Source organism: Silene latifolia, chromosome 10 (genome assembly GCF_048544455.1).
Source record: "Silene latifolia isolate original U9 population chromosome 10, ASM4854445v1, whole genome shotgun sequence".
Lineage (NCBI taxonomy): Eukaryota > Viridiplantae > Streptophyta > Magnoliopsida > Caryophyllales > Caryophyllaceae > Silene > Silene latifolia.
Genome location: NC_133535.1, coordinates 138,290,148 through 138,316,291, shown reverse-complemented (window position 1 = coordinate 138,316,291; position 26,144 = coordinate 138,290,148). Strand labels below are relative to the sequence as shown.

Here is a 26,144-nt window from a genome sequence, read left to right as displayed (position 1 = left end):
TCCAGCATTAGTCTAGGACGATCCCGACTCCGGATTAACCCGGATATAGGACGGATCAGACGACTATTCGATTATTCAAAACCATATTTGCAAAATGCCTTACTAAGACAAATGGATCACGTTATGCACCCTAAACCTAATACGGTAAATGGATGTTTAATTTCCGTCTTGCATGCAAATCAATCATTAATCCAACCCGACATCTTATACTTGATACTTGGATTAAATCAACCGACTTAGAAAGCTCTCATATGTTAGGTTTAAATTATTGGATGCGCATTCATGCATTTAAACCGTTTTATCAACCTTTTCATTCAACCAACCAAGATCGATCAGTAGAGGCCGCTAAACACGGGCGGGATTGGGTGTCTGATTAAAGGGCTTCCCAATATGTACCTTCACCTCTTACTCAAAAACTTTGGATAGTGGACGACCTTATCCAGGGCGTACGAGAGTCATTCTAGAGATAGGATGCTAAAGAGGGACGATTTCCTTATCTTTAGTACCTATGTCAAAACGCTGCTTTGTGCTTCGATTTGACCGAGGTATAAAGTGGAATTCGAACGGGTTCCAGGCATCCCACAAATGCTTGGTGGCGACTCCGAACATCTCTAATTGTTTCGAGACCCTTACCGAGACGAAACCGACCGATCTAAACGATCCGGTCGAAGGCATCTTTCCGCCGCCGAGCGTGGCTCTCAAAAGACCGCTGCATGTCCACAGATCTGCTGGGCTTGCAGGTGGCCCGTGACTACAGATTGGTAGGTGGCCTAAATCCACAGACCGAGACGTGGCCCATGTCCACAATCTGTCAGGCCTTGTATAAGGGGATGGCCTGGAGCTGCTTCCTCTGTGGGTGGAACTCTTCCTGTTGAATCTGTCATAACCTAAGTTGTTGTCAGTGGTGTCTGCTTTGAAACTTTTATCTTCTTCCAGCCGGATATAGCCAAGGGCTAAAGTCTGGACATCTTCAAAGGTTTGGCAAGGCTTCATAGTCATCTAATCATAGAAATCACTGTCCAAGGGCAGTCCCTGCCTGAAAGCTTCCACAGCTGTTCCAACGTCACATCTGGGGATTGATACTTTCTCTTTGTTGAATCTGGTCATGAATGATCTAATTGACTCGCCAGGCTTTTGCTTGATCCTGTACAGATCACTGGATCTCTTTTCAAGTTCCCTGCTGCTGGCGAATTGGTGGTTGAAGGGGTTTACCAGGTCAGCAAAGGATTTGATGCTTCCATTTGGTCGGTTTATGTACCATTGTAAGGCAGGTCCGTTCAGGGTCGTTCCAAGCCCCTTGCACATGTAGACTTGTCTCAGTTCACTGGGTATAGAGGCTGCCAGCATTCTTTGTTTGTAGTAGGCTACATGGTTTTGTGGGTCTGTAGTCCCATCATAAATTCTCATTGATGGAACCACAAATTTCTTTGGTAGATCTACTCTGGCTATCTCATCCACAAAGGGCAAGTCAGCATAAATCTTTGGATTTGCTTCCTCAACGGGTGTAGGTACTCCAGGGATCTTCTCAAATCTTTCATGGAGCATCTTGATTTCCTGGAGCATGGCCATCATGATTGCTGTGTTAGTTTGATCTGGGATAGCCTCTTCATTTGGGATTTCCTCTGAGTCTGTATCACCTTCTCCTGCTCTGGATTTTGATGGACTAGGAGTCCCAAAATTGGATAAATCTATGTTCCTGATGATTGAAGAGAATGGCGTGCCAGGCTGAATTTTTAATTTTGAGCCTGAGGCTTTCTCTCCTAGCCTTTGCTTTAGACTGGACTCTGATTCCTTTAGTTTCACAACTTCAGCTTCAGCCTGAGCCATTTTTTGTTTCAGCTGTTCCATTTCCAACAATTGTTGTTGGGCGGCAGCCAGTTGTTGTTCAATGCTATCTCTAGTCATTTTTTGGTGATTGTTTTTGTGTTGTTTGGTTTTAGGGTTTTGATTATTTTTGAGCTAGATGCCCCACGGTGGGCGCCAATTGTTTTGGCAGGGATTTTACTAAATGAGAATGTCCTACCAGGGAAGATTCGAGGGGGTGATCTAACTCAATTGAATTGCCTGACTAGTATTGCTAAATAAGTAAACGAATAGAAAACAATAACACAAATATTTATACGTGGAAAAACCCTCGGAATAAGGGAAAAAAACCACGGGCACCAAGCCAGGAGGGATTATTACTATAATTTTAGGTAACCTGACAGGGAATTTGTATGTCAGGTGTGGTATAAGGTATGGCAGGCTAAGAGTAATGCTAAATATTATGTTGATTACAAGTATGAGAGTAGTAGTATGAGTGTACGAGTGAGTGAGTATGTATATCTTCTTCTCTAGTCTTCTTTGCTATTTATAATAGCCTTGAAATGGTCCTCTTAAGTTGTATTAGGGTTCCTGGTAAATAGGACTCGTGCCCTATTTACCCGGAAGTAGTTGATGGACCCATTCTACATTCCAGCCGTTGCTTTTGATCTTTTCCTCTATATTCTTCCTTTGAATAGGTCTTCCTTGTTTATAGGGACTTTGTTTTCACATTCTGATCGTGCTTTCCTTTGTGGTTTGACTGGCTTTGGTGATGGTATTCTTATGCCTGACATAGTGTCTCCTCAGGCCAAGCTTATTGGTTGCCTTGCCCTGTGTTTCCCTCCGGCTTGATGCCTGACCAGGCGCTCCAATTGCCTTGCTTTAGATATTTCTTGTTCAGGCCTAGCCTTAAGTATTGCCTGACTTTACTCTGACGAGTCAGGGTAATTCTGGGCCCAACATTTGCTATATGATTTATGTGATTGTATGGCGTGTATAGAACATAAGTAAATGCAAACAAGAAGGAGACACACGGTTTGGTGACGAGGAAAAACCCTAACGGGAAACAACCGCGGGGGAGACGGAATCCCACCAATTATTTCAGTAGCAATCAATTAGGTCACGAGTACAATTGAATTTGGCGGCTAATTACTAGTGCGTGATTAAGAGGCTTCTCGTATTGTATGTTGAATGCCCTTATTCCTCATATTCTCCTTGCTTTTATAGTACTTAACCCTATTACGGTTACATGGCTTGCTCTTCAAGATATCCGTCGTGAGCCATTCAGCCCGTATTCCTTATTTGAGCTCTTCGCTAACCTGCTACCCGTGACCTGACTGCTGCCCTTAATATGCTTCTGGTTCCTGGTCTTGTTATCTGAAATTAGGCCCAAACAGTTTGCCTCAATTTCTTGTGAATCAAACTTCCGAGTTGTTGAGCGGGAAATTACTCAGTTTGATTCGATTCGTATACTGACTCGTATATTCCCATGCAATACTCTCCCAACTAACTTCCCCTATCATTACTCCTCACACACCCCAACCCCTATTTAGTCACTCCGCCGCCCTTTCCTCTCTCTTTACTTCACCCTTTTCCAATTTTTTTTTAAATTATATCATCTCCCTTTTTCCTCCCTCTTCTTCTTCCGCCTGCTTCACTTCCAACCGCCATCATTTCCACAGGTACCATCTTTTCTCTCTTTATTTTAACAATGACGAGAAGAAATACACGTCCTTCCTCTTCTTCATCTTCCCCATTCAACCTTGAACCTGATGAGGAGTTTCCCTCACAGGGCATTTTCACCCACACGACTATGACTCCATCCTCCCTACCGCCGACCTTCCTTTAATCAAAAGTCTCCTCGGTTTTACCCATTCAGTATTGGGTTAAGATTTCCATTTCCTCCGATGATCCAAGAGTTTATCTTGGTAAATCGCTTCGTCGTTGCTCAGCTGAACCCCTACGCCTGGAGGATCCTGCTGTCAACTCTTGCCCTAAATCAGATGCTGAGGTCTGAAATCAGTCTTGGTGATTTGGCACACCGATTCCAATACCGCTCACTGGGTAAGGGATAGTACACCTTCAGGTTGAAGAACGGCTACGAAAATTTCCTCTCCATTCCTTCTAGGTCCAACAACGAAAACTGGTTCCATAAATTTTTCTACGTTAAGACCGGTTCTCTGAGCGTGCCTACTGATTACATCTTTGAGGATTGGATTCAAAATAAAAGTAAGTCACTTGTGTTGGACCCATTTCTCCTTTGCTCACCTGCTTACTCTTCTCTTGCATGCAGGTCCTGTCCAACCCCGCAAATCTGATAGTGAAGAAATTGTTGTTGCCAAGATATTATCCCTCCCTGCCGAAAGAAGGAAGTTCCTTGCCCTCCTTGCCGATTTTGCTCCTGCAACCCCATCAACTGCCCAGCATTCTACTAACTCCATGTCTTTAGGTAAGGCTTACTTGATTTAGTCCTGTCACTATATCTTCGACTCCCTGGATTTCTACTGTTTGATTCTGTCAGGTTTCTGACCTGGTACTTGATGTCTGACTCCCAACTTAGGTAATGCCTCGCTTGACCCAATCGATATCCGAGTTGAAAATGTTAGGAAAAGAGCTGTTGGTAGCTCGTCCTCTTCTGTTGCTAAGAGGAGAGCCTCTGAATCTCCTGCCCTTCAACCTAATCCTCGTACTTCCACTCGGACTACACCTCGCCCTCTGCCCCAAGTTTTAGACGCCACTCCCCTATCTTGGCTGGAACCAGATTTTACTCCTAGCCCAGTCCGTGGAGAAGGGAGCTACGCTATTAAAATTCCCATGAGATTCGGGGACCCAGATCATGCTCCCTTCTGGCCGCACATGGAGCATTTTCTAGTACCCACCAGCCGTCGTGACCTCGACGATCTGGATCCTGAGGACATTATGGATCTTGGGTATATTGAAGCTTTTATGGTATGTTATTTTCTTCTTCGTTCTCTCTTTCTCATCTGCTTTGCCAGCCAGTGGTACTCCTTTATTTTCTGGCCATTCCTTATTTGCCCATTATCTTGGTTTGCAGGTGATGTAGCGCATTCTTTATGCTCTTCAAGTGGTGAAAAGGGCTTGGATTGAATGCGCAGCTACCAGCTCCAGAAATAGAAAATTGACCGATGAATGCGCTGAGCTAAAGGGGCAGCTGGCTGAGGTGAGGAGGCAGAATTTGGACCTCAAGAGGCAGAGTAAGGTGGATGTTGTCCATCTCTTCTGTACCCAGGGGGTGCGCTAGACATTGACGGATGGTCTGGCTAAAGCTGAGGCCAGAGTTAAGGAACTTTCTGATTTGGCTATCAATGTGGCTACCTATGCTGCGTGGTCAAGTAGGATCAGCTGCATGCAAGCTTTTGAGGAAGGCAAGCATACCTCTTGGGACCTGGCTTCAGAAAGAAGGCTCCTTACTGAGGAATTCCCCGTGCCTCTAGATATGAGGAGTCTGGTCCCTGAAGCTGGCGAGGTGAATTCTCCGCTAGTCCCCGAGCAGATGGTTGATTCCACCATGGAAGAGGTCTATGACGTCAGAGCCGTTGAGTATGCTGAAAAGGCCTTTTCAGTTCCTGAAGAGGTGGTTGCAGCTGGTGTCCAGGAGGAGAAGGGACCTGTGGAGCAAGGTTAGCAAGCAGAAGGTGCAGAGAAGGCTGCTTAGGAGAGAGTAGAGCTGGTGTAGCCCCCTCCCCCTCCTTTAATTAATATTTAGGTTTTTGGGACTTGGCCGTGTCTGATGCAAATTGTAATTTTCAAACAATTTGACATTGTGATCTGTCTGCATGGTGGCAGATAGTATTTTAAACATGTGGTGCCTGTCTACTGGCAGGTTATGTTAGGAATATTTTGCGCCTGACGGCAGGCTATATTCTGTGTATTAACATGTTTTAGATAAGTCTTGACTACGCCTGCCTTGTGGCAGGAAGTGTTTGTGCACATGCGCCGTAGGTTCTTTATTGGACATGATAGGATGTATACGTGATGTGTCGAGTGTGGCTCCACTTGGGGTCATCCAAAGATCTAGCCAATTGGGGCGTATATGAGGTTTTAGCCAACTGGGGCGTTTGCGTGGTTTAGCCAACTGGGGCGTCTGCCACAATTCGTAGGACAAGTTTAAAGTCTTTTTGGGACGTTGCATACATGCGTTTAAGAGTGTACACTTAGAATGGCCAATGTTTGAGTAGCTACCTTGGGGGTGGTTACGGGGATGCTGGTGAGCCGGAGCTTGTCTTGCCAGCACCCTTTGGTGTCTGCCTACCTGTTGAGGGTGTTCCATAGGAGTTGGTTAGCTAAGTTGAATACCGTGTGTCTGTCACCCCGCATATTATGAGGAGGGAGTGATGTGTCTAATTTATATATGATTTTACTCCCTATTTTAGCTCGGTTTTATTTGATTATTGAACTTTTATAAGTGTATTTGTGAGCTAATTTCGTGTTTTAGGTGTTTTTGCTTCTACTCATTGCATTTTGTAGGAAATGAAGCATTCGGTAGCTTTTTCCCGTCAAATTACCAAGCACCAAAGTTCACAAAGCTAATGGAAACAAGACTTGAACATAGAAGGGCATTTTGGGAAGAATTGAAAATCCCGAGCATGAAACCAACTTGGGTTGATGCAAAAGTAAAGAAATGAAAATGCAAGCCCAAATGAAGTCCAAATAATCAAGTGAGGTTGCAAGCTTAGGATTCCCAATTGTGCAATTAGTCGTGGAATTAAGACGAGTTAAAAGCAAAGCTTTAGGTCCCTTATGCTAATTAATCAAGGCATTTAAGAGAATAACTCGGATTCCTGCGTCCCCGATCGGGGTGGGGTGTCCCCGATCGGGGTCACCTGCATTTATGTTGTTTACGTTTCACCCCTTAAGTCCTATATAAGACGTGTTGAATCCGTCATTTAGGATACACACTTTCAAACACTTAAGCACACAATACTTCAGTTTTCAGAATAGTTTAGAATTCCTTTAAGCATTTCCTTATTGTTATAAACAAGTTCCTTTAGCATTTCAAGTTATAACTCAAGCTTTCCATTTAAGTTATTTGGGTTTTCATTTGTGTTCTTCATAATCGAGTTCTATTTCCTTCATTACGGTAATTTCATTTCTAGCATTATTTCGTTAATTCATTCATCATTATCGTTGTTACATAGTTTTCATTATCGTCATTAGCATTTCCATTTTTTTACTAGTTTATTACTCCCTTCGTCCCGGTCATTTGTTATCTATTTTCATTTTGGGGTGTATCAGTGAATTGTTATCTATTTCTACTTTTGGTATGTTTTATATGTTAAAGGTAGTTTGCAAGTAGATGAAATAATAATATTATATTACTTTGTCAGACATCCACTTGCATTTCCTCTGTCTTTGTGCTAAATACACTAGATAACAAATGATCGAGTCAGAGGGAGTACATTTTATTATTAAGTTATTTTCATCATAGTTTATGCATAACATTTTCATATATATAATTCATCATAGTTATTTTGCTAATTACATATTATTATCATTCCTTTGTTATTTGATTAAGCATTATTTCTAATATTTATGGTTTTATCATCATTTAGCAATATCTTAATTCTCAATTATTCATTTAGTTATAATTCTATTATCATCATGTTTATCATATCATATGTTATTATTTAGTTTTCAATATGTGTGAGTAGTTTATCTTGTCTAGGGATTAGGGGAGCCATGCATAAGTAGTACTTGTAAATATTAAATTAGGATGCTATAATATCGTTTAATAGTTTCTATCACATACTTGTTTTATTTGCTTGTCTTTGATAATTGATCACAATCTTAGATTAAATTTGTTAACTCTCTTTTAAAAGTCGACAGACACGAAATTGAATTAGACTAAGCATGTTTTAGTAGATCGATCTAGTAATAGCGAGAGCTAGCTAGAACCCGTTCTATGGTTGACAATAAGGTCGAGAGGTGGTTGTCATTAGACCTAAACAATTAACGTTATTATCTATTCCTAGTTTAACATGAGCATTTACATAATTGCATGTGTGACTCGACTCCCCTAGACTCTTTTATCATAACTAATTTTACTTCATTTTACTACAAGTTTACCAACCAAACCAATCAAACAATCGTAACCGACCTTAATAGAATCTATTCATAGCATTTCACTACGCAACTCCCGTCTCCTTGTGTTCGAGCCCTACTTTACAACATTCATTTGTTAGCCTTCTAGGGTATTTTTCTTAGGTGTGCGATACCCTATCAAATTTTGGCACCGTTGCCGGGGACACGATTTTGTTGCATTTTTAATTGTTGATGTGACTAATTTATATATGATTTTACTCCCTATTTTAGCTCGGTTTTATTTGATTATTGAACTTTTATAAGTGTATTTGTGAGCTAATTCCGTGTTCTAGGTGTTTTTGCTTGTACTCATTGCATTTTGTAGGAAATGAAGCATTCAGTAGCTTTTTCCCGTCAAATTGGCAAGCACCAAAGTTCACAAAGCTAATGGAAACAAGACTTGATCATAGAAGGGCATTTTGGGAAGAATTGAAAATCCCGAGCATGAAACCAACTTGGGTTGATGCACAAGTAATGAAATTAAAATGCAAGCCCAAATGAAGTCCAAATAATCAAGTGAGGTTGCAAGCTTAGGTTCCCAATTGTGCAATTAATCGTGGAACTAAGACGAGTTAAGAGCAAGCTTTGGATCCCTTATGCTAATTAATCACTGCATTTAAGAGAATAACTCGGATTCCTGCGTCCCCGATCGGGGTAGGGTGTCCCCGAACGGGGTCACCTGCATTTATTATGTTTACGTTTCACCCCTTAAGTCCTATATAAGAGGTGTCGAATCCGTCATTTAGGATATACACTTTCATACACTTAAGCACACAATACTCCAGTTTTCAGAATAGTTTAGAATTCCTTTAAGCATTTTCTTATTGTTATAAACAATTTCCTTTTGCATTTCAAGTTATAACTCAAGCTTTCCATTCAAGTTATTTGGCTTTTCATTTGTGTTCTTCATATTCGAGTTCTATTTCCTTCATTATGGTAATTTCATTTCTAGCATTATTTCGTTAATTCATTCATCATTATCGTTGTTACATTGTTTTCATTATCGTCATTAGCATTTCCATTTTGTTATTAGTTTATTACATTTTATTATTAAGTTATTTTCATCATAGTTTATGCATAACATTTTCATATATATAATTCATCATAGTTATTTTGCTAATTACATATTATTATCATTTCTTTGTTATTTGATTAAGCATTATTTCTAATATTTATGTTTTTATCATCATTTAGCAATATCTTAATTCTCAATTATTCATTTAGTTATAATTCTATTAACATCATGTTTATCATATCATTTGTTATTAGTTTAGTTTTCAATATGTGTGAGTAGTTTATCTTGTCTAGGGATTAGGGAAGCCATGCATAAGTAGTACTTGTAAATATTGAATTAGGATGTTATAATATCGTTTAATAGTTTCTATCACATGCTTGTTTTATTTGTTAGTCTTTGATAATTGATCACTATCTTAGATTAAATGTGTTAATTCTCTTTTAAAAGTCGAGAGGCAAGAAATTGAATTAGACAAAGCATGTTTTAGTAGATCGATCTAGTAATAGCGAGAGCTTGGTAGAACCCGTTCTATGGTTGACAATAAGGCCGAGAGGTGGTTTTCATTAGACCTAAACAATTAACATTATTATCTATTCCTAGTTTAACATGAGCATTTACATAATTGCATGTGTGACCCGACTCCCCTAGACTCTTTTATCATTATTAATTTTACATCATTTTACTACAAGTTTACCAACCAAACCAAACAAACAATCGTAACCGATCTTGATAGAATTCTATTCATAGCATTTCACTACGCAACTTCTGTCTCCTTGTGTTCGATCCCTACTTTACTACATTCATTTGTTAGCCAAGTCTAGGGTATTTTTGTTAGGTGTGCGATAGCCTATCAAGGGAGCTTAGACCTGGCAAAATCAACCCGACCCGATTGACCCGACCCGAAAAGGCTGATGCGAGACCCAAAATTGACCCGAACTGCCGCACCCGAATTACACCCGAAACCCGTATTAACCCGACCCGACCCGAAAATGACCCGAGCTTTCATAGATCCGTATTAACTTGACTCGAAATGACCCGACCCGAAACTACCCAACCCGAAAATGACTCGACAAAACATAACTTTAGTTGGCCCCAAAAGACTTGAAATGCCTTTTTCCTTCTTAATCATTGACCCAAAAATTACCTGACCCGAAATGACCCGATCCGCTTGACCCGAAACAACCCGATCAACAAACCCGAAACAGACCCGTAAACCCGAAATGACCTGACCCGGCCCGAACTAACCCGAATATTTTAGAAATCTGAAATGACCCGACCCAAACCCGAGCCGTTGACCCGATTTGGCATGTCTACAGTCTTGCTGTACTAGAACCTCATAAGTAACGCAGGTTAGGACTCACAGTTTTTCTTCTATGAACAAAAGAATTTAGACAAAGGAATGCGGAATACCTGGTTCCATCTCATGGGGTGACAGAACAATGTCTGGATCCAGGAGGTTCCAGAACGCACCACTTTGACTTATTTAGGCAGACACGTATGAAATTTGGAAAGATTGAAAGACAAGTAAAACTGACATTTTTTTTTTAAAATACACAAATCTACTATCATACTCACGGTTTTTTTTTTCTTTTTTTTTGTTGTTCATGGACTGCTGAAACGTCCTCTGTGCACTAATTCTCCATACATGAGCATTTACATAATCCCAGCCCCTTGTTGTTTGAAGAAACCCTCATTGCATGTGTGACCCGACTCCCCTAGACTCTTTTATCATTATTAATTTTACATCATTTTACTACAAGTGTACCAACCAAACCAGACAAACAATCGTAACCGACCTTGATAGAATTCTATTCATAGCATTTCACTACGAAACTCCCGTCTCCTTGTGTTCGCCCCTACTTTACTACATTCATTTGCTAGGCAAGTCTAGGGTATTTTTGTTAGGTGTGCGATAGCCTATCAAATTTTGGCGTCGTTGCCGGGGACACGGTTTTGTTGCATTTTGAATTGTTGATTTCTATCTTGTTTTCTTTTGTCTTGAAGAACACTTGTTCTTTGAGACCGTTACTTACAAGTTTCTTGTAGTTGTTGTCTTATGCCCAGGTCGTCTCGCACCGGAGAATTGCTTCCTTTTGATCCGGAGGCCGAGAGAACCTTCCATAGCCGACTCAATTATTTCAAGGAGCTTCCCGATTCTTCTAGTCCCAGTAGTTTGGCTCGCATTCGTGCCAATTATGTACTTCGTGACGAAGAAGAAGGTTCTAGTTTATCATCTCCACCGCCACCACCATCACCAATCAAGAAGATGGTGAAACTTTCCGATTATTCCAAGCCCACCGCGGCTATGCTTCCTAAGGGTATCACTACTACCCAAATTGGAGCCACCGATTTCGAGATCAAACCGGCTTTCATTAGCCTTGTGGAGAGAAGGAAAATTTGGGGAAGTCCTTTGGAGGATCTCGATTTGCATGTGCAAAACTTTTGTGACTATTGCTCAATGATTAGACAAATAGGAGTCACACAATCTCAAATAAGGGAGGTACTTTTCCCGTTCTCTTTGAAGGACAAGGTTAAGCTATGGATCAATAGCCTTGATAGAACCGCCATGGAGATCACCAATTAGGATAATTTGGCTCTTGCTTTTTATCAAAAGTATTTTTCACCGGAGAAAACACAAACTTTAAGGAATCAAATCACGGGGTTCCGTTAACAAGGGCTAGAGAGTCTATATGAAGCTTGGGAAAGGTACAAGGAATTGCAAATACAATGCCCACATCATGGGTTGGATCCTTGGTTTCTCGCTATTACATTCTAAAATGGATGTTGTGCCGAGTCCCGACGTGTTCTAGATTCCGCCAACAATGGGCGGTTTGATCAAATTGACACCGATATTGCTCATGCTACAATTGAATCTATGACGATTCATGATTCGTAATATTGTCAATTCCCGAAGTGTGCCATTGAAGACTAAGGAGGAGTCTTCCGATATATCCGTTTTGAAGGCTCAAATTGCCTTGCTTCAACAACAATTGGAGACCCAAAATGCATGTTCATCTCTTTAACAAGTTAATGCTATGTCCACTACTAGCCAAATACTTGTATGTGAAGGTTGCGAAGGTGCGGAACATTGCACCGCTTTGTGTAGGGCAACCACTGAGGAGGTAAATGTTTTTCAAAGTTTTAGACAAAATACACTTCCACCGGGTACTTTCTCAAATACTTACAATTCCAATTCGAAGTACCACCCAAATTTGTCTTACAAAAGCACAAATGTGCTAAATCCTCCACAACAAAATACCTTTGTGCCTCAACAACAAAATAGCTTTATTCCACAACAACAAAGGTACAATTATCCACCGGGCTATCAAAATCAAAATCAAAGGCCACCTCAACAAAACTTCCAACAAAATTTCCAACAAGCTCAAGGTCAATCTTCAAATTCTCAACAAAATGACCAAGGGGGAAGCAAACTTGAAGCCTTGGTAATGCAAATGGCAAAGACTCAATCCGATTTGTTGGCTCAAATGCAAAAAAGTGATCAAGCTCGCAATGCCGCCATCAAGATGCTAGAGAATCAAATGGCTTAACTAGCCTCTTCTAGCTCTCAAAGGAAGACGGGTTAAATACCACCCCAAGGTGAGCCACCACATGATACCGTTATTGCTATTACCTTGAGAAGTTGTATCAAATATGATGAGCCCCCTATGCCTAAAGAAAGTGAGGAGGTACTTGTTGAAATGGAGGTTTCTCTTATTTCAAAGAAGGTTGATGCTATTCCCAAGAAGGTTGTTGAACCTATTGTCATAGAAGAAGTGAAAGATGTGGAGGATGCTCCTCCAAAGAAAGATGCTCAAGTCAAAGTTCCGGAAAAAGTCAAAGTGCCTTTCCCTCATAGATTGGCCAAATATCAAAAGGAGACTCAATTCGGCAGGTTCATGGAAGTCGTGAAAGATTTGAAAATAACTGTTCTTTTTACCGAATTAATCACTCAAATTCCATCATATACTAAGTTAATGAAAAACATTTTAATTAAGAAGAGAACTTTTGATGATGTTGAAACTATAGCATTCACCGCCGAGTGTAGTGCTCTTTTACAAAATAAGTCCCCTCCTGCAATACCCGGATATTGTGGGACCTGGAAAGGAACCTTGGGATACGTTAAGGGACCTTATTGCATTCATTTTAGATCCGTAATGGTTACTAATTATATTTCACCGGAGTTGTGTATTTCCTATATGCATATACAATCGATATATACATGCATTCGTAACTGTGGCTAATTGTTCGAATAAAGTAGCATATGGTTTTATGACTTAATGTTTGTATGATTAATGAGTAATGTCCATAGGGCCTTGTATGTGTTGGTTATATGTCAAGAAGTAAGTTTTTGGTAATGTGGGTAATAATTCGGTGGTGAACTTCGGGGACGAAGTTCCTTTTTAGAGGGGAAGAGTAATATTGCAAAATAAAAAGGTCGATATTACAATTATTTTGTTGTTTGTCTATAATGTTTCTTTTATTTCTGTTACATTCCTAACATGACGCTATAATTGTTTTTATGGTTTGATGAGTAATTTGTATGGTTTGTTGAGTGTTGAAGTAAAAGTTGAATAGTGTGCTATGAAAAGACGATCATAGAAAGAGTTATGATGGCATGCGTTTGAATAGAATCATATCGTTGGGTAACATAGTTGTGTTAATATGACATGTTTCGGGTTGATGGTCATGTACTAGTGAAAGTGTAATCTCGTAGTGTGTGGCTAAGAATTGGGAGTAGCAGTGTAATCGTTGGTTGTGTTGATTCATGTTGTGAGGTTAGTACCTTGTGTGGTAGAGTGTAGAAGTCGACCTAGATGGAGTGTTAGACAGTTGATGATGATGACATTGGGGATAGTGTTTCTGGGAAATAGTGACCTATGTCGAAGGAGTAGTGATGCCGCCATGTTTCCGTATCTTGTACTTTGGGATAGGTGAGATGAACTTCGGGGACGAAGTTCCTTTTAAGGGGGGAAGATTGTAATACCCGCCCTTTTAGGGGCCCGTTGACCAGCATTGACCGACCTTGGGAGCAGTAATAGTCCTTAGAAATACGTACCAAGGTTGTCTTGTGTCTTGAGTTATGGGTGGTACTCGATAGAGTAGAGGCTACTCGATCGAGTAGCTTGGATACTCGATCGAGTATGGGCCACTCGATCGAGTAAGTGGGTTACTCGATCGAGTAGCGTCTTTTCAGCGAGGGTTTATAATCATGTTTTCCCATATCCGCAAATCATTTCCGCCTCTTTCTTCTAAACCTAAATGTCGTCTCTTCTTCTTTTCCTTCACCTAATACCTTCCATGGGAGCCTTTGAGGATTCTAATGCCTTGAGGATGAGTTGCTTGAGTCGGGTAGCGGTCTTAACGCCGTTGTGAGATGAGTAGGTATGTCATCATCATCGCCTTTGTCGTTGTCTTTCTTTGTATAGTTATAGAGGTAGTAATAGGCTTGTGTATGGTTTGTTTAGGGATGCTTACTTGGTTGATGTCATGTGGCTAATCGAGGAATCGCTGCTTTTGGTTAAAGGTAGGTTCGCCTACTCAGTTTCTGTTGTTTGTCTAGTGTGTCGACGGTGGTGTCGTTGTTGTATCGTTGTCGTGACCGTGGGGTTGTGTTACACGGTAATTGGTTGGTGTATGTTGTTCTGTTGGTTGTTGTTCTGTTTTAGCTGTCTGTGATTGTTTGTCTCTGGTTCTCGAGGTGCGTCGTCGGCTGAGTGGAGTCACTTGCGGGAGTGGCTTCACGCCCTAGTTTCGCCCTCCGTGGAACCCGCCACGGGAGAGGATGTGCACATTAATGGGACAGGGTTATCGCTCGATTTGATGAGCGGGGCTTAGGTGGGAACGGCTGCGGTCCCCCACTGGCAGGGCTGGTCCAGTGGACAGTCGGTGACGGAGATTGATTGGAGGGGGGTGTGATTGTGTGTGACTGGTTGCGTTTGTATTGTATTGGCGATTGTTGTTGGTTTATGCTGTGTCTCGCCTCGGTTAATAACCTTGTGTGGTTGTCTTGTTTGTTTATGTGTCTGTCGTGATCGCTTATGGTGAGCAGTCAGTCTTAGCAGGTGTTGATGTGGTTGATAGCTGGAGTCCTGGCAAGGGTGTGTCGTCACGAGTTCTGATAGAGATAACATGTAGCTGACGAGTTGTACCTTTATTTTCGTTAGTTGGTTGTAACACTTGTAATATAACTATAATTGTTCTTTTATCGACTTTTGATGGTTACTTACCTCGGGCAACCGAGATGGTAATGCCCTTATATGCTAAGGAAGGTCTGGTTAAGGCTCCTCGGTATATGGGGGTGTTACAGATCAAATGCCCCAGTCCAATGGCTAGACTCGACCCAATTTTTTTTGAGGGCTTGAGCCTTCCATATGGCCCAAAAAAGCCCAAAGCCCAGTCCACATGTGGCCCGATGCTAATGTAAGGCCGGGTACGGGGCCAACATTTGAGCCCAAATTTTGGCCCGGCCCAAGCCCAAATTCTCGGATTCTATCGAGTCTAATTTACTCGGGTCAGTCGGGTCGGATTGGATCATGCTTGCCAACTCTAGATATATTAGCTTTTTTTTGTGAACTGAAACTGACTCGACCTGACCCGCTGACGACTCGTGACCAGACATGCATGACCCGATACGAATCCAAACCAAACCGGACTCGATATTGACCCGATTAAATTGATAACCAGACAATTATTAAGCTTAAGATTGATCAAAATAAAAGTGATTTAGTATTTATATTGATATATTTGACTTAAAATAATGAAGTAATTAAACCAAATAATGATTCAAACAAAATTTAATGGTCAAAAATTAAAGTAATTGCGATAAAGTAGAGGTGATCATGGGTCGGGCTTGGGCCGGGCTTGGATGAGAAAAACGACCCATATATGCGGGCTAGGCCGGGCCAGGCCAAATGAATGGGCCTATTTAGTGAGCCCAAACCCGGCCCTTATGGGCTGAATCGGCTTTTAGGCCTAAATGGTCTTTTTGGGCCGTAAAATTTAAAAAATACCGAAAGACATAAGTAGCTTAATACATTCAACTAGTACTTTAAAAACCTACTTAGTTTTTAAAATCGCGTAAAATATAATAAAATGTACCTAATTATACTACAAAAATATAATAAAAGAGAATCAACGCCTCACTAGAATCATTAATCATATACTAGTAAAAAATATGATTAATGTTATGTAAAGATCGTTTTAAAACTTCAATAAATATACATGAGTTTCTAAAGAGTTATATTTAATTTTAACGCTACTTTCACAAACTTTTTGAGAAAAAAAATATCCATTGAAATATTAATTAATAAAGCGGGCCGGGCCAAACCTTGCCAAACCCAACCCTAAAATACTTTGGCCTTTTCTAAAGAGTTCAGTCTCGCTTTGTTCATCGAGAATCAAGTTTTAACCACTACACTTCAACTTTGCAGACGATCTAACTTGCTGTTAATTAATTGCCATGAGCGGCATGAGACATGAGACGATCTACATCACTTTATGTACGGATGTTAGTAGGACAACTCAGCTACTTTAATTCTGTCACGTTCTTAATTTGTTCTTTTTCGCGTATTTAAACTTATAAACTGGACTCTCAATCCTTTGTATATGTGGGGCTCGAGCCCGAGAACAATAATTTAACCCCTTCATGTCATTGGTTTGTGATATGTAAATAAACTGCTCAAAGGTCAACAACTCAAACTACGCATAGTTTAATTATAATGCCCCTTTCCGTGTTTTCCGACACCCTTCACATCTCTTCTTTACCCAAAATCTACCTATATAGGTGCTCGTTATAAACATTATTGAACTAAACTGATTCATGCATCTATAAAATCTTCGGTCCGTTTTGCTTGTGACCTCTCACAACATTTTCCCACTTGCTCCTTTCACTTGCCCCTTTGTCTCACGTTACAAGCTTATTATGACGAATTTTTTCCGTCACAAATGAGAATTCGTGTAGAATCTTAGGACTTGCGCCATTTGTTTGGTAATTCTCTCTTTTGAGGTTATTACTCTATTAATATATTCAATTTAAGACGGATATATCTATTTTAAGCTTAAAACGGGTCAAGTATCATACATAAGATGTACATAATGTCATAATGCATTGAGATAATCAAAATGTTTGTCTCATTAATGCAAATGAAGTATTATTTGACTCGTTTTTATCCATGAGATTAAGTTTATTTATTGTTTGTTTATAATTTGCATTTTGAAAATTTGAAGTCATTACTCTTTGAAGATGAGCTTAATCATGGCAAGTGTTCAGCGACATTGATTAGGTTTGGAATTTGGAACAAATGGTGAAGGCCCCTTCCAAGAGTGAACTTTTTGACGTGACTGGACCTATTCATCTCAATAATGTTAATTGGTAATCTTCTAACAATAGCTCTTAGCTTAATACGATTTTAAGTTAAGAACTCTCACAATCTCCTATTCATTTTAACATTAGTAAATTCAAGTGTGAGTATATCTTAATTTAAGACCGTCTGAAATAAACAAGAATTTGTGATGTTCTAAATTCTCGGTCTTTCGTTAATCCACCCCACGTACTCTCATTTGTCATGTCTTGTAGTGTCATGTCCAAAAATGCGGGTTGGATGTCTCGATCTTTCATTCTTTGATATCCCACCCTCAATTGTCGTGTCGTCTCATGTCCAACCATGCGGGTTGGTGTTGCCAGTTGGCCTAGGAGCAGGGGCTGGTAGCCAGAAACGAAATTTTGGGTTAGCAAAACTTTTTCTTGTCGTTTAGTATCTTTGCTAAGACCTCATTTTTAAAGATTTTCAGGTAGCAAAAATCAATAATTTTAACTACTATTTTGAGATTTGGGGTAGCCAGTGTTACCTCGGCTACTATGTAGCTCCCCCTCTGCCTATGAGTTGGCCGCTATTTGAGACGGCCAACAAGTTGAGTCACGGTCTATCATGTTATGGTGAGTATCATGTTACGGGTTGTGTTGATTCGACCTTTATGTGACATCGTGGTACCCTGTCCTGGTCGACTCATGGTCTATCATGTATCGACTTCTGTCAATTTGACCATTCTCGCGTCACGGTCAATTGTGTTGGCCTGTACTGGCTTGCGAAGATCTGTAAGCTTGAAGTACTAATCCCGAGAAAATTGTTTAGGAGTGAGCCAAATCATAGGAGGTCAATAACAGCTAGCTTGATCCAAGGAGTCTATGTATTAGAACACGATCGCCAGCGAAAGAGAATTGACCACAATGCACTAGCTCCTATCTGGTGGCAATTCTTCGATTTCCGACTCATCCAAATGCTTGAAGATCATGTTGATTCCTCCGTAGTTGGAGCCGTTTTTGAGTACCAATCTCCTAATACTAACCAACATGACCATATACCACCCGAAAGCTGGCCTCCAAAGTATGTCATCGCTTTTAGAGGAAGTGTCTTCAAACCCGACACACAATTACGAGACGGGCAATTGGGTGCAAAGCTCTCTTTAAACCGGCTAACCCATGACACCCGATACCAAACATCGTTGAAAGCAGTTCAAAAAGTAATATCCCAAGCAGGTGCACAGAATGTCTGGTTGGCAGGGCACTCCCTAGGCGCTGCAATTGCCTTACAAATTGGCAAAAGCGAGGCTAGAGAAGGGTTTCTCGTTGATACTTATTTATTTAACCCTCCATACCCGTCTGTCCCCATTGAGATGCTCAATAACCCGAAACATAAGGCCAGGTTTCATTTGGCTAGTACTCTTTTGATTGCAGGGCTCTCTGTTGCATTAAAGGGCACCAACACTCATAAGAATTCTAGTACTACTACTACCGAACATTATGACCCATTTACGACACTATGCACGTGGATTCCAAACTTGTTTGTGAACCCATATGATCCAATTTGCTGCGGGTACACTGGGTATTTCGAGCATCGAGAGAAAATGAAATCATGGGGTGTAGGTGGAATTGAGAGGATTGCAGCAAAAGATACATTAGTAAGTTTAGTATCAGGAGCATTCGGAAAAGATGATGAAGCACTTCACCTAATTCCGTCTGCTGTTCTTGTTAAGAATTTGCATCCTAACAAAACTGAGTTCAAGATAGCCCATGGCATTCATCAATGGTGGGCTCCTGATCTAAATTTGCAATCTCAAACCTACAATTTTAGCTGAAATAGTGTGCATTAGATACAAAAAAACATAACTATTGATGAGTTATTTATTTCTGTAAAGTTTTTGATGTTTGATTATTTTAGTTGGGTTGATTTATCAATTGTAAGTATGAATATGGGGATTTACTGATGTTTGATATTCATATTTTACTAGGTTTAAACCCGTGGTGTTAATTTGGGCTAATTTGGGTTTTACTTTCCTAAATAAAATTTTTGTCAAGACTTTGTTAACCGTGTCGTGTCATGTCCACTTTATTGGTCAAGACACTCCGTTGACCATGTTTACGTGTCCTAAAATTTCATGAATTACGTGTCTGACACTCCGAGACTGACATGTGTCGGCATGTCTAAGTAACACAACTTTTTGTATACCAATCTTCTTACTGGTTGATCAAATGCCCCAGTCCAATGGCCAGACACGACCCAATTTTTTTTGAGGGCTTGAGCCTTCCATGGCCCAAAAAAGCCCAATCCACATATGCCCGATGCTAATGTAAGGCCGGGTACGGGGCCAACATTTGAGCCCAAATTTTGGCCCGGCCCAAGCCCAAATTCTCGGATTCTATCGAGTCTGATTTACTCGGGTCAGTGGGGTCGGATTGGGTCAGGCTTGCCAACTCTAGATATATTACCTTTTTTTTTGTGAACTGAAACTGACTCGACTTGACCCGATGACGACGCGTAACCAGACATGCATGACCCGATACGAATCCAAACCAAACTGGACTCGATATTGACTTGATTAAATTGATAACCAGACAATTATTAAACTTAAGATTGATCAAAATAAAAGTGATTTAGTATTTATATTGATATATTTGACTTAAAATAATGAAGTAATTAAACCAAATAATGATTCAAACAAAATTTAATGGTCAAAAATTAAAGTAATTGCGATAAAGTAGAGGTGATCATGGCCCGAGCCATGTATGCGGGCTAGGCCGGGCCAAATGAATGGTCCTATTTAGTGAGCCCAAACCCGGTCCTTATGGGCTGAATCAGCTTTTAGGCCTAAATGGGCTTTTTGGGCCGTAAAATTTACGACATACCGAAAGACATAAGTAGCCTAATACATTCAACTAGTGTCTAGTACTTTAAAAACCTACTTAGTTTTTAAAATCGCGTAAAATATAATAAAATGTACGTAATTATACTACAAAAATATAATAAAAGAGAACCAACACCTCACTAGAATCATTAGGCCCTGTTCTTTTAGACATCTATTTGCTGAACTGAACTAAACTGAACTTATTGGAACTGAACTGAACTTATAAGAGCTGAACTGAACTTATAGGAGCTGAACTGAACTAACTTATAGGAACTGAACTGAACTTATACGAACTGAACTGAACTTATAAGAGCTGAAGTAAACTTATATGAGCTGAACTTATAAAAGTCGAACTGAACTTATAAAAAATTTACGCTTTATATATATTAATTTTTTTTTACAACTAATACAATACATTACAATAAAAAATAAATTATATATTACATTTTTTTTTCTAACCATTTATTTCCATATTATCATCATACTCGTCACTTTCATCTTCATCTTCATTTTCACTGACATCATCGAATCCATCTATTTTTTTTCTAACCATCTATTTTTTTTTTTTTTAAGAATAGTGTATATAGGATAATTTTAATATTAGATTATTTTTTTTTGCATTGATTTGAATGAAAAGGGTACTATTTTTTTTCAATTCGTCAATATTAAAAAACCGGTATGAATTTATAGTTAATATAAGTTGTATGAACTTGTCTAAACTGAACTTATAGGGACTGAACTGAACTGAACTTATAAGAGCTGAACTGAACTGAACTTATAGGAATTGAACTGAACTGAACTTATAAGAATTAAACTGAACTTATAGGAACTGAACTGAACTTAAAAAGGCAAATAGAAGTCCAAAAAAACATGGCCTTAATCATGTACTAGTAAAAAATATAATTCATGTTAGGTAAAGATCGTTTTAAAACTTCAATAAATATACATGAATTTCTAAAGAGTTATATTTAATTTTAACGCTATTTTCACAAACTTTATGAGAAAAAAATATTCATTTAAATATCAATTAATAAAGTGGGCCGCGCCAAAACTTGGGCCACACACTTGGCCCAAACCAGCCCTAAAATACTTTGGCCTTTTTTGGGCCGGCCCATGGCCTTTTTTGGGCCAAAAAAAGGCCGAAGCCCTTCAAAAATGCAGACTGGGCTGGGCCGGGTCGGGCTTTTGAGCTTGAGCCATTTGATCATCTCTACGATAAAGTAACCCGACCTTATACATCACTTGACTCCAATGACCCAACCAGGACCTGACTTAACCCGACATTTCCCGAGTCCGATATGATCCAAACCGACTTGACCTAACCCGAACTCGACTCGACTAACCCGATTACTACCTCTGTATATCTAATGTCCACCGCTTACTATACTCCGTAGTATAATACTAGTAATCCGTAATCATGCTTCTCGGTGAAAGATTAATTCATCTTCCAATATTAATTTGAACAAAGCACAATAATATACATTTAACTTTCCAACCAAAAGTGATAAAGTTCCTGGTACTGAAATTTTTTTTTTTTTTTTCCAGTGCGTCTTGCTTCAGACGGGCCTTTTTGGTCTGAAATAATAAGACGAGATTTTGTAACCATTTTAGAGTTAAATGTGACCATTATTGAAAAACCAGTTACCATAAGCTGTAACACTGCCTATACCATTATGGTTACATTTAACTATAAAATGGTCACATATGCCCGTCTGAAAAATAAGACGAAAAGTATCCGTCTGAAATAAGAATTTGTGTTTTTTTTTTTTTTGGTTCACGCATGTTCTTGAATCATGACTCAGTTTACCTATTGGCCTCTTCCACCCTAACCCTTCATTCTTTAATTAGTTCAGTACCTAACCTAGTTAATGGATTCCATCATTGTACGGATAGTTGAGACCACCCCCATTAAAAACCAAAACAGAGGAAATAAATCAAACAAAACAATGACATATACATAATCAAAAGACGCCGCCTTTGCCTCGGACTCATGCTTAATTACACTTATTTGCTGAGTTCAGTCTCGCTTTATTCATCCAGAATCAAGTTTTAACCACTACACTTCAACTTTGCAGACCTTTTTGCTTATCTAAACGACTTCATTTTGTAATACAATTATCGTTGTTGTTCTCAAATTTGAGCTTCGATGTTCTAATTCACAATCGAGTAATTATACAATAGCAGTCACTGGATGCATAACATAACTTAGAAAATATTCATGAAAATAACTTGCTGTTAATTAATTGCCATGAGCGGCATGAGCCATGAGACGATCTACATCACTTTATGTACGGATGTTAGTAGGACAACTCAGATACTTTAATTCTGTCACGTTCTTAATTTGTTCTTTTTCACGTATTTGAACTTATAAACTGAACTCTCAATTCTTCGTATGTGTGAGGCTCAAGCCCGAGAACAATAATTTAACCCTTCATGTCATTGGTTTGTGATATGTAAATAAACTGCTCAAAGGTCAACAACTCAAACTACCCATAGTTTAATTATAATGCCCCTTTACGTGTTTTCCGACGACCCTTCACATCTTTTCTTTACCCAAAATCTACATATATATAGGTGCTCGTTATAACATTATTGAACTAAACTGATTCATGCATCTATAGAATTTTCAGTCCGTTTTACTTGTGACTTCTCACAACATTCTCCCACTTGCTCCTTTCATTTACCCCTTTATCTCACGTTACAAGCTTATGACGGATTTTGTCCGTCACAAATGAGAATTCGTGTAGAATCTTAGAACTTGTGCCATTTGTTTGGTAATTTTCTCTTTTGAGGTTATTACTCTATTAATATATTCAATTTAAGACGGATATATCTGTCTTAAGCTTAAAACGGGTCAAGTATCATACATAAGATATATAATATCATAATGCATTGAGATAATCAAAATGTTTGTCTCATCACAAAATCCCATTTGTGACGGCACACATTTTGGAGTGACGGATATCATTTTCCCTCACAAATGACCCAAATAGAGGAGAGAGGGAAGCACATGGGGTGCCCCCACCTTGTCCCCCCTATTCATTTTGTGAGTGGCATTATCCGTCACTTGCTCCGACCCGTCTTCAGCAAGACTAATTGTTGTCTCATTGATGCAATGAAGTATTATTTGACTCCTTTTTATCCATGAGATTAAGTTTATTTGTTGTTTGTTTATAATTTGCATTTTGAAAATTTGAAAGTCATTACTCTTTGAAGATGAGCTTAATCATGGCAAAGTGTTCAACGACATTGATTAGGTTTGGAATTTGGAACAAATGGTGAAGGCCCCTTCCAAGAGTGAACTTTTTGACGTGACTGGACCTATTCATCTCAATAATGTTAATTGGTAATCTTCTAACAATAGCTCTTAGCTTAATACGATTTTAAGTTAAGAACTCTCACAATCTCCTATTCATTTTAACATTAGTAAATTCGAGCGTGAGTATGTCTTAATTTAAGACCGTCTGAAATAAACAAGAATTTGTGATGTTCTAAATTCTCGGTCTTTCGTTAATCCACCCCAGTAGTCTCATTTGTCATGTCCAAAAATGCGGGTGGGATGTCTCGATCTTTCATTCTTTGAAATCCCACCCTCAATTGTCGTGTCGTCTCATGTCCAACCATGCGGGTTGGTGTTGCCACTTGGTCTAGGAGCAGGGGCGCGTAGCCAGAAACGAAATTTTGTGTTAGCAAAACTTTTTCTTGTAGTTTAGTATCTTTGCTAAGACCTCATTTTTAAAGATTTTCGGGTAGCAAAAATCAATAATTTTAACTACTATTTTGAGATTTGGGGTAGCCAGTGTTACCTTGGCTACTATGTAGCGCCCCCTCTGCCTATGAGTTGGCCGCTATTTGAGACGGCCCACAAGTTGACTCACGGTCTATCATGTTATGGTGAGTATCATGTTACGGGTTGTGTGGATTCGACCTTTATGTGAAGTCCATGCCATCGTGGTACTCTGTCCTGGTCGACTCATGGTCTATCATGTTACGACTTCTGTCAATTTGACCATTCTCGTGTCACGGTCAATTGTGCTGGCCTGTACTGGCTCTTGCGGCCTGCAACCCAGGCTCCACACTCGCCCCTAGATTAAATTACTTTGAAAAAAAAGCGTTGGCTTGCGAAGATCTGTAAGCTTGAAGTACTAATCCCAAGAAAATTGTTTAGGAGTGAGCCAAATCATAGGAGGTCAATAACAGCTAGCTTGACCCAAGGAGTCTATGTATTAGAACACGATCGCCAGCAAAAGAGAATTGACCACAATGCACTAGCTCCTATTTGGTGGCAATTCTTCGATTTCCGACTCATCCAAATGCTTGAAGATCATGTTGATTCATCCATAGTTGGAGCCATTTTTGAGTACCAACCTATTAACAGTAACCAAGATGAACATATACCGCCTGAAAGCCGGCCTCCAAAGTATGTCATCGCTTTTAGAGGAAGTCTTTTCAAACCCTACACACAATTACGAGACGGGCAATTGGGTGCAAAGCTCTCTTTAAACCGGCTAACCCATGACACCCGATACCAAACATCGTTGAAAGCAGCACAAGAAGTAATATCCAAAGCAGGTGCACAGAATGTTTGGTTGGCAGGGCACTCCCTAGGCGCTGCAATTGCCTTACAAATTGGCAAAAGCGAGGCTAGAGAAGGGTTTCTCGTTGATACTTATTTATTTAACCCTCCATACCCGTCTGTCCCCATTGAGATGCTCGGTAACCCGAAACATAAGGCCAGGTTTCATTTGGCTAGTAGTCTTTTAATTGCAGGGCTCTCTGTTGCTTTAAAGGTCATCAACACTGATAAGAATTCTAGTACTACTACCGGAAACTATGATCCATTTACGAAACTAAGCACATGGATCCCAAACTTGTTTGTGAACCCGTATGATCCAATTTGCTGCGAGTATATCGGGTATTTCGAGCATCGAGAGAAAATGAAATCATGGGGTGTAGGTGGAATTGAGAGAATTGCAGCAAAAGATACATTAGTAAGTTTAGTATCAGGAGCATTCGGAAGAGATAACGAAGCACTTCACCTGATTCCGTCAGCTGTTCTTGTTAAGAATTTGCATCCTAAGAAACTTGAGTTCAAGATTGCCCATGGCATTCATCAATGGTGGGCTCCTCATCTAAATTTGCAATCTCAAACCTACAATTTTAGCTGAAATAGTGTCAAGTTTTTGTTTGATTATTGCATGTGTTTTAATTTATCAACTGCAACTGTGAATACAAATAACCCCCAAGGATCGACGAGATTATATTAGGCAGTACAACATTGAACAATAATTCATCGTCCTTTTGATGATCTTTGCTGACTGCTATAGACTCCATCATTGATGTGTTTATCCAAACCTCGCCATCAATGAGACAACCACCGTCAAAGGCCAAAATCCTACTTATATGGGTGCTCTCATATGAAGACAAGCTTAACAATTGATGTTGTAGACTGTCTGCAGCAAAATAGCAAAATGATTAACATAGCTTACTATGAGTTTGTTCCCAAGTTATAAGAAAAACACAGTACATATCAGTTCAATGTTTACTAGATGAATCCGGAACAATTCGTTCTAGTTCCAAAACCTGATTGGGCCCTCCAAAATCTCCTCCAAATTCGGCGTCTAGTTTAACCAAATTATCTTCAAAAGTACCAGAAATTAGATCATCATTGTCGTCGCAAGAGAAAAGGTAATCATCCTCATAACAGTTGACCAACAAGCTGTTAACTGGAGCAGAACACCATTGCTTCGAAATCGATTTAAATCTAAGAACGGATTTGACGGACAATCTTGTAAGTATTTCTTCAATAATCACATCATCAGAGAGGTATCTTTGTTGCTCAACAATTTGTTTCTTGTTAATATTATGTGGGTATTTATCTCCCATTTTCTACAAATATTAAACGGTATCTCCCATTTTCTACAAATATTAAATGGACAGCAATTTATAAAGATTCATAAAGAACAAATGATAAGATTGAACATCAAAATTAATTACTCCTTCCGTCTCATTCATTTGTTATCTTTGATTAAAATACCGTCAA

At 39.6% G+C, this 26,144-nt stretch overlaps 2 protein-coding genes and 1 non-coding gene across 3 annotated transcripts; 2 read left to right on the top strand and 1 right to left on the bottom strand.

Annotated features, from left to right (window-relative positions):
* Nucleotides 1–11,557: 11,557 nt before the first annotated feature.
* Nucleotides 11,558–11,665, bottom strand: LOC141610369 (small nucleolar RNA R71). Its single transcript, XR_012528275.1, has one exon. It is a non-coding gene; the product is annotated as a small nucleolar RNA R71 (small nucleolar RNA).
* Nucleotides 11,666–17,051: 5,386 nt separating this feature from the next.
* Nucleotides 17,052–19,137, top strand: LOC141609233 (GDSL esterase/lipase At4g10955-like). The gene is made up of 2 exons (XM_074428373.1): nucleotides 17,052–17,291; nucleotides 18,052–19,137. Exons 1-2 carry the CDS (start codon nucleotides 17,221–17,223, stop codon nucleotides 19,052–19,054), a joined length of 1,074 nt encoding a protein of 357 aa, XP_074284474.1. The 5' UTR covers nucleotides 17,052–17,220; the 3' UTR covers nucleotides 19,055–19,137.
* Nucleotides 19,138–23,376: 4,239 nt separating this feature from the next.
* Nucleotides 23,377–25,349, top strand: LOC141608338 (GDSL esterase/lipase At4g10955-like). Its single transcript, XM_074427700.1, has 2 exons — nucleotides 23,377–23,447; nucleotides 24,270–25,349. The coding sequence occupies exons 1-2, from the start codon at nucleotides 23,377–23,379 to the stop codon at nucleotides 25,267–25,269; spliced, it is 1,071 nt and encodes a 356-aa protein (XP_074283801.1). The 3' UTR covers nucleotides 25,270–25,349.
* Nucleotides 25,350–26,144: the final 795 nt, after the last annotated feature.